Source organism: Gigantopelta aegis, chromosome 7 (genome assembly GCF_016097555.1).
Source record: "Gigantopelta aegis isolate Gae_Host chromosome 7, Gae_host_genome, whole genome shotgun sequence".
In the NCBI taxonomy this organism is placed as follows: Eukaryota; Metazoa; Mollusca; class Gastropoda; order Neomphalida; family Peltospiridae; genus Gigantopelta; species Gigantopelta aegis.
This window is the reverse complement of record NC_054705.1, coordinates 30,413,123-30,425,743: the sequence shown is the minus strand read 5'-3', so window position 1 is coordinate 30,425,743 and position 12,621 is coordinate 30,413,123. Positions and strand designations below refer to the sequence as shown.

At 35.2% G+C, this 12,621-nt stretch overlaps 1 protein-coding gene across 1 annotated transcript; it reads right to left on the bottom strand.

The window, feature by feature from the left end:
* Positions 1-234: 234 nt before the first annotated feature.
* LOC121377216 (proteasome inhibitor PI31 subunit-like) lies at positions 235-12,610 on the bottom strand. The gene is made up of 7 exons (XM_041505123.1): positions 12,427-12,610; positions 11,380-11,532; positions 9,048-9,127; positions 5,685-5,870; positions 4,808-4,966; positions 3,441-3,503; positions 235-806 (listed from the first exon to the last, which is right to left on the bottom strand). The coding sequence occupies exons 1-7, from the start codon at positions 12,559-12,561 to the stop codon at positions 755-757; spliced, it is 828 nt and encodes a 275-aa protein (XP_041361057.1). The 5' UTR covers positions 12,562-12,610; the 3' UTR covers positions 235-754.
* Between the last annotated feature and the right edge of the window lie 11 nt (positions 12,611-12,621).

The following is a 12,621-nucleotide window of genomic DNA, read 5'->3' as shown; positions in this document are numbered from 1 at the left end:
CTTTAAAATAGACTAGAACTTGAATCAATAGACAAACATGCATTTTTAAAAATATGAAAAATAAATTTTGTGATATTAGAAACAACAGGATGACCAGAAACACTTCGGTTCTACGGAAATGGATAATCTAAACAATATAATATAAGTAATGTTTGAGTTCAGTGATCATAAACGGCTCTAATAGCGAAAAATATGCTGCAGTGTTTAGAAACTCGGGTCTGTCACTTTAATACAATATCTGTTAATCTCAATAAAACATATTATTATAAACATAATTATTTGAGTTGTATATTACTGTTTAGTTACACTACATTAAGTCATACTCAGTCATTTAAATAATATGTGGATTGATCAAATATTGTCACGCAACAACCTATGTCGCAGAGATAATTAATTATAAAGTGTGTACCAGCGTGTAAATGACCAGAACATATTTAGAACAGTTTTTTAACGGGTTTTATTTTTAGAAAGTACTCTTTCCATGCCCACAGTAAGCATGTTTGAACCTTGAAAAAAGAAACCAAGTTAAAATCTCCCAAGCGAAGAACTAACTAAGATAGACCAAACAATATACATGTACAATTCAACAAAAAACATGTCCTAAATGACCAGGGGACGAAACGTCTAGGCTATAGAATGATAGTGTGTAGGTTAGGACAAAACAAATTGGGGACAAAATAAATCGGGTACGAAACGTTTCGTAACTGCTGTAAACACTTCATGTAGAGTAGCTTCCTGGCACAATGTCCAGCTCTCACATCTGCATGTCATCAAAACCTGGAGGCCTCATGTGATCCGGGTTAGGTCTGAAATAAGCAAAGAGCATTTTACAAGGCATTTAAAATACATACTGTGTGTCCCATTCTAACACAATCAAATAATGCACAAAGAAACAAAGAAAAAATCATCGCTGAACTAAGAGAGCCTTGTATCTGTATTATTTATGTTTTTCAGGAGATAAAAAAATACAGTTTTCTTAAAACCTGATTCATTGTAACAAATGACTTTTAATAACTAACTATAACATGAAGAATAAGCATTTATTTTTCAAGTTACAGTTCTTAAGAGACATTTGTTACACTGATTCAGCTTGTAACAAAGCAGGATGGGTTTTTTCTTTTGCCTCCTGTAATGCAGATACAAGCTTCAGTGATGAAATAAGCATTCTGAGAGTACTACTAAAGCAATACATGTCCCCAACAGGGCACAACAAATTGTCAAATCTCCTAAGTTCAAGGGCCATAACTCTATGGAAAAAGGGTAAATCCCCATGAAAGTTAAAATTGATCTGTAACAGTACATGATAAAGCTATACACAAAATTTCAAATCAATAACTTGAGGCATTGCAAAAAAAAAAGAAGTCATGTAAACAGATTTTTGTATCTCCTAAGTTCAAGGGCCATAACTGTGTTACAAATGTGCAAATCGTGAAATTAAAACTTGATTTGTAGCAGTACATGTACATGATAAAACTGTACACAAAATGTCAGCTTAATATCTCGAGGCATTGTGAAGAAAAACCCATCTGGAAAACTACATGTATATGTGGGACAGACAGACAAACAGACAGAAGGACGGAGATGAAACCTATAGTCCCCTCCGGTTGGACGAGTAGAGAACTAACACCTCACTGGTCCACCAGACTAGCACCAACCAAAGTTTACTGGTCCAACAGAATTTCTACTATAGTCCGTCCCACAGGGAACGCCTTTTTTTCATACTAAGAAATCTACTATTAAGTTATTTATTTATGAACTTATTTGTAAGTTGCACACAAAAATAGTAGTTTTTTGTTATTATCAAAACACTTTTACCTTTCATCTTACTTCAAACGAAAATGAAATTATGGACAAAAAATATTTTAATAGAATGATGGGACGGACTATAGTCAATTAGTCTACTGGACACTATATTCCATTTCTGCATGGATCCTGCTTTTACAAAATAGGTTCGCAGTTTATTCAACAGTTGTCTAGCATCATGGTAATTGTAACAAACGGTCTAGAGAAGAAACTCGCTCTCTTAACCATTAGTCTACAACGCTGAGACCTGTAGTGGCCTTTATATTAAATTCAAACTTTCCTCATCCAAGTTTGGTTATTCCAGCAATTATATACTACAAGAAAAGTTGGAAAATTAATTAATGAATGTTTATCAAATGAATGAATGAATGAATGAATGAATGAATATTTAATGACACCCCAGCACAAAAATACACACCGGCTATGGGTGTCAAAAAAAAGAAGTTTAAAAAGTACAACATTTAAAAAGTTCAAACATTTCTGAATCATTAACCTGGTTATACTTTATACCCAATGATTTGAAGGCATATGTTTAGGGGGAGGGTTTTAGGGATTGAAAACCATGTTCAAGCATATTTTCCCTTTTTAAAATATCTTTTCTGGGGAAGCATAACTCGACCCCTCCTATAAACTTCGGTCCCCACATTCTAGACCCTCCCCTGCTAAAATTCTTCGACACAGGCCTATTTAAGCAGCATCCAACTGTCTTCATCAGGAAATCTTCTGTCCATACCCGACCACTGGCCATGCCAGAGATTGGGTATAGGAGAGACGTGCCTAAATCTTAAATGGAGAGAGGCACATTAATAGAATTTAGGATTAGGATCATCAGGAAAACATTTAATCGTGAATGTCTATATAAAATTTTCTAGATAAGGGAATAACAGTCCCCTGATGAAGGCAGCTGGATATTGCTGAAACGTTGGGTAGAATTTGAAACACATTTAATCAAGTGGTTGGCAATTTCAGTTTCTAATAAATTGAAGGAAGAAACATTTTTTAACGAAGCACTCAACACATTTTAATTACGGTTATATGATGTTGGACATACGGCTAAGGACCACACTGATAACGAGAGAGGAAACCTGCTGCTACTCTTTTCAATTAGCAGCATGGTCTCATTATATGCACCGTCCCATAGACAGGACAGTATATACATGTGTACTACAGCCTTTGTTACAACAGTTTGGGAGTTGATAAACTGAATCAAATGCAAAACCAATTGGTTTCTGTCACCACTATCGGGAATGTGACACCTCTATATTGTCACAAGATAAAACCTGAAACCAAGAACATATCACAATATCTTTAAATTTACCCTGGAGACAGGACGTAGCCCAGTGGCAAAGTGCTCGTCTGATGCGCAGTTGGACTAGGATCGATCTCCGCCGGTGGTCCCATTGGGCCATTTCTTGTTACAGTCAGTACATCACAATTGGCATATCAAAGGCTATCCTGTTTGTGGGATGGTGCATATAAAAGATCCCATGCTACTAAATGGAAATATGTAGCAGGTTTCCTCTCTGAGACCTCATGTTAGAATTACTAATTGCCTCACATCCAATAGCTGATGATTAATATATGAATGTGCTCTAGTGGTATCATTAAACAAAATAAGCTTTAACTTTTTAATTTACCTTGATCCAGGACCAGGCACGGGACTAAATGGGTCGAATCTGGCTCCAGGTGGGACAGCACCACTTAAAGAAGAACAGAGAAAAAATATCTTGCATATATTCTTAGCAAACAAAATATAATAGAATCGTACTGATATGTAGTAACATTTGGATATCAGGTTGAACGGATCAATAAATAAAACATATTTTATTCAAAATACCATGATATAGCATACAGGTCTTCAAGAAAATTAACATCCTGTAATTTAGCATAGGCCTACAGGCTCCCATTTTTGTAGAGCAGCAGGCCGAGTTTTGCATCAATTAAATGAAAATGCCTGAATCTGGATAATAACATTAACATTTATTCATATTAACATTACGGTACTGTCAAACTTCTAAAAACGGGTTGTAAATAAATCACTACACAATTTTACATGGATACAACTAATATTGTGGGTAGAATCAGGGTTTCTATAATTTTTATAAAATCCATCAGTGATTTTTAAAATGTACTAGCCAGGATTAAAAATTTACTAGCCCTACTTTACTTTAAATTAATACAATTTTACTAAATAATAGTAATAATTAGATATAAATGTATGTGACCTAAAGAGGGAGATAGAGCTTAAAAACACTAACATTGGGTGGTGGTGGTGGGGGGGGGGGGGGGGGGGCCGAATATTCATATTTATAAAATAAGACTTAAATGCAACAATTATGTATTCACTAGCCATCGGGCATGGCAATAGTAGTGATTTACTAGCCCAACATTGAATATCACTAGCCATGGGAGTGGGGCTACCATAATGTAGAATCCCTGATAGAATGATGAAAATACATGGTGAAAAGGTTTCAGGCAAGCTCATTTTGCCCGAATATCACCAACTTTTTCCCCCGAATTTGAGAAATTGCTCCAACACAGAAGGACAATAGCCCCTGCCCTGTCCCCCTGTCTCATATGCTGATGTGTAATAGTAACAATACACTGTATGTTTACTTAATGCCTTTGTGGGGACCAAAGTTTTAATTTTTCTCTTTCATCATAACACATCTCCAATTTATAATATATATATCCACATTGTTTTATATATACGAGGATATACAAAAACATTCAAATTCCACCATTAAATAAATTATAAATTAAGTGCTTCTGACTACAATAAAAAAAAGCACAAAAAAGTTTTAGAATTACATTTGGTGTCCTTTTGTATATAAATTATATTACATACTATAAAATGTTTCAGTCAATGAGGAACTGAATGGCATTTTCTGTTGAATGTTGCTTATGATGGCAGGATCAAGATCCTAAGACATATATGCCTACAAATCACTGAGATATGAAGTTACTATAGAATTGGTTTTTGATGCTAAAGAGTTCTACTTACGGTGGTAACTGTACTGGGTAGGTACCACCGGGGCTTATGCCGAATCTGGGCCCCCGAGCTCCATGGGTCCCTCGGGGATCCATGATCATTCCACCAGCTCCACCTCCCAGAGGGTCAAGGTCACCTCGTCCATAGACAAACGGCTCTTGTCTGTCAGGCCTGTTAAACAAATAGAGGATGGAAAATATCAACTGAGTTTAAATGTTAATCGGTATTTGTCAAGGCAGAGCTGGGACAAATACAGGGATGTGAGAGGGGCTGGAACAAAAAAGCTTACTGCATGTGGCCGAGGTCCAGGGCCCCTGAAGGAAAATTGTTGTTTGCAACCCCTGGAACTGCCAAAAATTGCATTTAATGCTAAAAAATCTAAACTGGTTATAACTTATAATATACGGCACACATTATAAACTTGAAACCGTGAAAACATGCAACTGAATCTTGTGTGGTCAACAGTACTGAACATCATGTTTTGGGGTGGGTTTTTTTTAGACAAAATGGAAAAGCGCATTTACGCATAGCTCTCACATCCATGCAAATACCGAATTGGATTTACTAGATGAAGTTCATATTTTACATATTAAAAAACATGTTGGGTCCACTGATGGTGATCGATCCTAAAACGACCGCACATCAAGTGTACGCTTCAGTAAAATTACCGCTGGGCTACATCCCACCACTATATGTCTTACTGAGGAAACCCGCTATATTTTTCCATTAGCAGCAAGGGATCTTTTTCATAATCACTATCCCACAGGCAGGATAGCACATACCATGGCCTTCAACATACCAGTCGTATCAGACCAACCACACATCAAACGAGTGCTTTACCACTGGGCTACGTCTCGCCACAGCTACTGTATTAAATGCTCATACTTACCAGTTTGATTGGTGACCACGAGGTCTATCAGGCCCTTGTGTATAGCTTTCACCATACGGTGGCCGTGACCGTGTTGCTTTCTCATCTGAGAGATTTCTTGATTCTTTTGAACTGCCGGAGGCACTGAATTCGATCATAATCTCTTTCTTGAAACATTTTGTCAGCTCAGAAAGATTCCTAAAGGCTCTGAAATACAAGTTTGATAATGCAATTTACAATTTCCCCCAAAAAAGTCAAAAAGTTAAAGTTTATTTTGTTTAATGACACCACTAGAGCACACTGATTTATTAATCATTGGCTGTTGGATGTAAAATATTTGGTAATTTTGACATAGTCTTAGAGAGAAAACCTGCTTCATTATTCCATTGGCAAAAAGGGATCTTTTATATGCACCACCCTACAGACAGGATAGCACATACCATGGATTTTGACATATCAATCGAGCTGCACTACTACTACATGTATACAGGGGTTTCCCCCAGGGCCGTTAGGCGTAGCGGCCCGACATGCCTTGGTCCGTAAAGTAAGCGCTTTGACGGCGTGGAAGCACCTTAAATAAGTTGCCGCTACGCCTTGATTTGAAGTGCTTTAGAAAAACAATTATCACAAGTACGAGCGTGGCAGTCGACTACCTCTTGCAAACAACTTGTGTACCAGTATACCAAGCACACCTAATCACTATGACAGGTAAAACACTTCCTAAATACCTAACAATGGACCAGTCGTCTGCTCACAACTGGTGTTTAGTAATTTTACCACATCTACTGGGACAGCTAATCCATCAGGAAGGTGCTTATGCGTAACGCAATTCCCGTGCCGAGCAATCAAGCTTCAAGGATGAAAAGTTGGCAATCAGATTAGCCATTGGCTAATTAAAAATTATTTTTAAAAAAATGGCTAATAAAATTTGCAAATGGCTAAAATTTTGGCTAAACCCTTTTCTATCTTCTGATGAGAACAAACGGTTACATAATCTATCCGACAGCTCAAATAATAATCAATAATCATATTTGTTAGATAGTGTTAGATATATATTTGTACGACATTTAATAAGTTAGCTGGATTTTAAAAAGACCGTAAATTTTAATTTTATTAATTTTTTTTTTTTTTAATAAATGGAATATCATATGAAGTCGGCATTCTTAGCCTAGGTATTTAACAAGCAGAAATCACAACAAGCATTTAACACGATGCTGAAATCAACAGCAACAACATGGCACAAATTATGAAATTGATGGGGGTGGGGTTACTTTAGAAAAAAGAGCATGATTAGCTGGATTGAAGGCAAACACTTAACTATTTTCAACCCACTACCCCACTTATTTTGGCTTGATTTGTGTTATAGTGATGCTAAAAATGTAAGCGCCTTAAAAAAATCCTTGGGAAAGGCCTGGTATATATATAACACAAACTGATTTTTACCCGACACAGCATGACCAGGTCAGGTGCTCGACTCAAGACGCTAATATAATCAGACACACTAATTTCATGACAACGCCATACAAAATGTATGCGTGTGACGTCATTAGAGATTGAGTCTGGACTCTAAACATTTTATAAGCACAGGCCCTGATGGTAAACATTTATGCCATGGGGCTTTTTTGGGTCACTTTTTGTTTGACTTAGGCTCCATGTCACTATCGGCCATGTTGCTACCGCCAAAAGCATCCCAAAACACCCCATAGACAGGATGGTACCAGGCATAGCCATGAAAAGAACTGAGGGTAGTGATTAATTGCTACTTAGATTATTGGGAGCCATTTAAGATATTATCATACTGATACCATATAGTATTAAATTCACATACCAAGGGGAGATAAAAATTACTCTCCTTGAACTAGTCTCAGGCTAATGATGGGGAGCAACCGGCCTCGGTGGTGTTGTGGTTAAACCATCGGATATAAAGCTGGTAGGTACTGGGTTTGCAGCCCGGTACCGGCTCCTACCCACAGCGAGTCTTAACGACTCAGTGGGTAGGTGTAAGGCCACTACACTCTCTTCTCTTTCACTAACAATTAACAACTAAATCACTGTCCTGGACAGACAGCCCAGATAGTTGAGGTGTGTGCCCAGGACAGCATGTTTGAACCTTAATTAGATACAAGCACAAAAATAAGTTGAAATGAAATGATAGGGAGCAAGAGTGACAGCTCCCTTTAAATTGCAGGTTTTAAAGTACATGTCATGGCCTTTTTTTTTTTTTTTACACCAGTTACGAAGCACTGGCTGGAATGAGAAATAGCCCCTAATTTTTATCCAAAGTGGCTACAACTTTTAACCTTGGCCAATAAAATGTGTTTAAGTTACTAGTATTTACTTTTTAATAATTTTGAAGGGAATATATATCTGATAATTGGCTAAAACTAAATTATTTCCAGTGTGACCCAGGTCAGGTCAGGTCATAGGATTTAATGTGAACAAGCTGTTGTAGCACACGCCTGTCATGGGTGCAGGTGTCAGCTGTCGCTGGGTCCTCCGTCCAGGACAGGAGAGACTCAGGCCCAGAGGGTGCTTTAAATACCACCCTTCAGATACAACGAGTGGTTTATACACACACTGTGTCAGGGTTTCTGCCAGAGGGCAAATCGGATATGGCACCATACCCAAATGTTTTGCAGAATATAGCTTTTTTTAAGTTAACCTTTTGACAAAATTAATTATTCTTGTCATTACTGTATGATTTTCTTAACCCTAATCCTAAACTTAACCCAGTTTCTTTCTAGGGGAGGACCTCCATACCCCCATATCCCCTGTTGACTGTGGTTGCATTCAATTCCATAGCGCCATACCAACAAATTTCTTTCTAGCACCCCTGCGCGTGCTGTAACCTCACCGTGGTGCAGAGGTGTAACATTCTCTTTGCGAATGGCCAATACAGCACAAATTGAGTAAAAGTCAGTATCTATCTGTGTTATTTGTTTTTGCAAGGTTCTTTACATTGTGTTTTTGTTTAACTGTTGATTTTTTTTTTATTGATGTTGATCATCACTTTAGATTTGCATTTACCATAGTTTGACACCCAATAGCCGATGTATTGTTCATGCTGGGGTGTCGTTAAACATCCATTCATGCATTCATTCTTTCTTGCAGAAACACTGACACGGCAGAACTGGGCAGCCAGAGACATAGCTAAAATGTGATGTGCAGTGTTATCATTAAGTTTATTAATTTTACTATTCTACATAGGGTGGTTTTAGCTCATATATGTACCTCAGTTTGTTTTTGTTGTTTGTTTTTTTGCATTGATAATTTAAGCAAGACGTTAAAAGTAATGCATGATATAACAGTAAAAATCTGTAACAGCTGAAATATTTGACACTGCACTGCTAACGACAGGTAGGGCGAGTGCCTTTAAGAACTTACTCATCAAAGTCTTTCAGATTATCAGTTACATAGTCTCCCACTCTGATGGGCATGCTAGCCACTTTCTCATCCCGGTCTCTCTGGAAATAAACCAACATCATTGTTAAAGGTGCAAACTCTAGTTTCAGCCCGTGAAAATGGACAGTAAGTTTAGTTAATCTACAAACCTGCAACACATTTGGAAAAAGTTATAACAAAGAGAAGTTAAAATCAATGCTATTTAAACAGGGAAATATCATCTAAAAATAACTACGGGTACAGATTACTCGATAACCATTACTTCTCAGACACACATGCGTTTTTAGAATTATGAAAAATGCTTTTTGGGGTATTACAAAAACCTGGATGACCAGAACTACTTCAGGCGTACGAAAACAATTAAATGTAAGTACTTCCAATTTAAAGTATCAAAACGGCTTTTATAGTGAAATTGTATTGTTCAGCAGTGTTTAAAAACTAGGGTCTGTAACTTTAAGTCATAACTACACTGAAGTTAAATAAATGTAGTTTATACACCAAGGCAAATTTTCTTATAGCAATTTTGTAAATGCATGTATGTTAAAATAAAAGAACTTACTCTGCTGAAGGATTTGCTTTTATCCCTTCAGAGTGGGCGAAGTATTATAGTCTGCCATTTAAGATTTTGAAAGACCCAACACTGTTATGGTTCCAATATCAAATCCTACATAGAATTACAGCAACGAATACTTTCTTATATAAAATAAAATATGTTGATTCAAATCTCTGTAATTTCTGTTATCGCCAGCCAGAAACATTGGATCACTTGTTTTACGCTTGCCCCAAAATCGTCGAACTCTGGAATCTTATAGAACAATGGTTGCAACAAACAGGTGAAGACTTCCAGTTTGACAAAACTATGATTATTTCAGCTTTCTTCCCTTAATTTCTCTCCTTGCTCCATGGCATATTCTGTGTATAATTGCTATATGTACAGTAATGATTCAGGGCCCCAACCCTGACATTATCTATTGTTTTTCTGGGGCAATAAACTTTTCTTTTTTTTAAATAATAAAAAAAAATAATAATAATAATAATAATAATAATAATAAAAAATAATAATAATAATAATAATAAAAATAAAAACAATAACAATAACAAAAATAATAAAAATAATAACAATAACAAATAACAATAATAATAATAATAATAATAATAAAAAATAAAAATAAATAAAAGAACTTATAACTTTCAAAATTAAATCAGATACTGGATTCAATTGAAGTAACTTTTTTTTTTGTCTTAGTATATATGAAGAGGCAAATACAAGTAACTAAATGGTAGCTTTGTAGAACCTTTACTGATTTTAAAAAGCTAGACAATTTGATGCAGTTTGGAGTTTTCAAATCTCGTGCAATATTTAATGGAACTACTTTTAGTCCTGTCTGCTCACTTCTCCGTAGATTACTTACAAAAAGTAGTGACTTCTCTATTCTTTCCCCCGAGAGAACTGTCCCATGGATGGTTATTCACAACTATACTCAAAATACTCATGATTCAAAATTACAATCAAAATAAATCATAGAATATATTATACAAACAGCAAATTGCTGCAGTGTAATTTATATCAAACTGAACAATGTACTTTTTGTGGAGACACTAAAGAGACATTAATTCATTTAGTTGCTGAATGTCAGTTTGTTCAAACTGTTTGGTTTGGATTTTCTGAGGCACTAAAAACAAAATGTAATATGACTATACCTTATAGAACCGATACTCTTTTGTTTGGAATTTTTATTAATTTTCAAAAATCTGACATTATTAACATGTGTTTATTGTTAATAAAACAATATATACATATATGTAGAATGGAAAAAGTGTTACCAAATCTGAAAACATGTTTAGAACATATTACGTTTCATAAACAAATAGAATTATATTCATTACATTTATACCCTCCGGCAAAGGTTTCTAGAATAAGAAAAAGACGGAAAAATATTGAGCAGGCTTTATTTTCATAAATGTATCAAGCAATATCTGCAAGTTTGTATAATATTCATGGATATATATTTTGTTTTAATGTGATAATCATAGTTTTGTGTAGATGTACTGTATGTATTTAAACATGTGAATGCAAGTTCGAATAAAAATGAAAACGAAAAAGAAAAAAAGAAAACAACTATACTCTTGCAAACAGGGCCAGTAGACTTTTGGAAATTCTTTGTTAGCGTCATATTATTTTTGCAAGTTTGATTACACTGCATAGGTGGGGGATATTCAACTTTCAAGCACACAAATTATTATTTTATGAATGGGTCTGTAGATAAACACTGAATATGAAGAGTTCTGATTAAAATATGAATATTAGCTATACCATAAAGTTCACTATCAATGTGTCATCAGCTAAGATGGCTTTGAGTGTAAAACTTTCCTCCTGTTTCGTCGACTGATATTTCAAGACGTACACGTCACTGGATTGGTTCCACCCAGCAGGAAGTTTTTCTGTTTTCTTCTGTTTGTTAGATGGCTGCAAAAAAAAAAAAGTAATAATAATAATAATCAGAAAGAAACACATCCAGGTGTATTAGTAATGTTCAAACAACAAAATTTCAAAAGCAATTTTGCATTGGAATTTTTTCAACATTCTGAAAATGGAAACATCATGTAGGCCCTACCTAGTTTAGTGTTATTGTAAGATGATGTAAAGTGACATCATTGGATTACTGACGTCATTCAAATTTAAAATTAGCTGCTTTACTACAATGCTTCGCCACATTAAAATAAAAACTGGTCTACTAACTTTTACCTGTCAAAATTCTATATCGAGCAGACAATGCTGTTTACAGGTCGGTATGCTTTTATATTTCATAATTCTGGACAAAATATTATGTTTAACTTTTAAAAGATGAAAGAAATAAAAAGTACCTTTTGTCAAATATATCATGTGAAAAAATTACCGAACGTTGAATATAGGCCTACAGGGAACATTTTGTTTGAAAATCTTGATTAGCGATATTTCTAGTCAATTGAAAATTGATTAGCAACTACTGTTTAATGTTTCAAAATTATGTAGCGATCCATGAATGTGATGTGATACTGAACAAAATGTTCACCGATATATTATATTTATTGTGTATGAAGTCAAAAAGGGATGCAAAACGTGACTGTCATCGACCTTAGTTCTTTTGTTATGACACTTAAAACAGGGTTTTTAAATATATTTTAATTTTACAAAATAAAACTCCCACCAAAAGCCACACAAACACATCTTGAATTAGCCAGGATTTTTTCTTTTTTGCTTTTACACTGAATCAAAAAAAAAAAAAAAGTGTTATCAATAATTACAACACAACTGCTATGCTATTTCCATGTTTATTGTTATACGGAAATAAAAGGTTAACGATAACATGTTAGTGTGTACCGTATCCCCAACTCCGGTGCATTTGAAGCCGTTGCTGATGATATGCCAATGTAATACACACACTAATGCATCTTGTGGCTCTTTAATTTGATTTGTTATATGTTCATATAACAATTCCAGCCCGGGTTTATCCATTGTTGAAGTTAAAGCAGATAATGACAACGCTGATTTTAACTTTCGATTCGTAAAAAAATT

Excerpts from the sequence above, each read along its gene's own strand:
- LOC121377216 (XM_041505123.1), bottom strand. The coding sequence starts at position 12,561 with ATGGATAAACCCGGGCTGGAATTGTTATATGAACATATAACAAATCAA. Across the intron at positions 9,128-11,379 it reads CATTGATAGTGAACTTTATG|AGAGACCGGGATGAGAAAGT; the intron begins GTATAGCTAATA and ends GTTTATTTCCAG. Across the intron at positions 807-3,440 it reads GTGCCTGGTCCTGGATCAAG|ACCTAACCCGGATCACATGA; the intron begins GTAAATTAAAAA and ends TGCTTATTTCAG.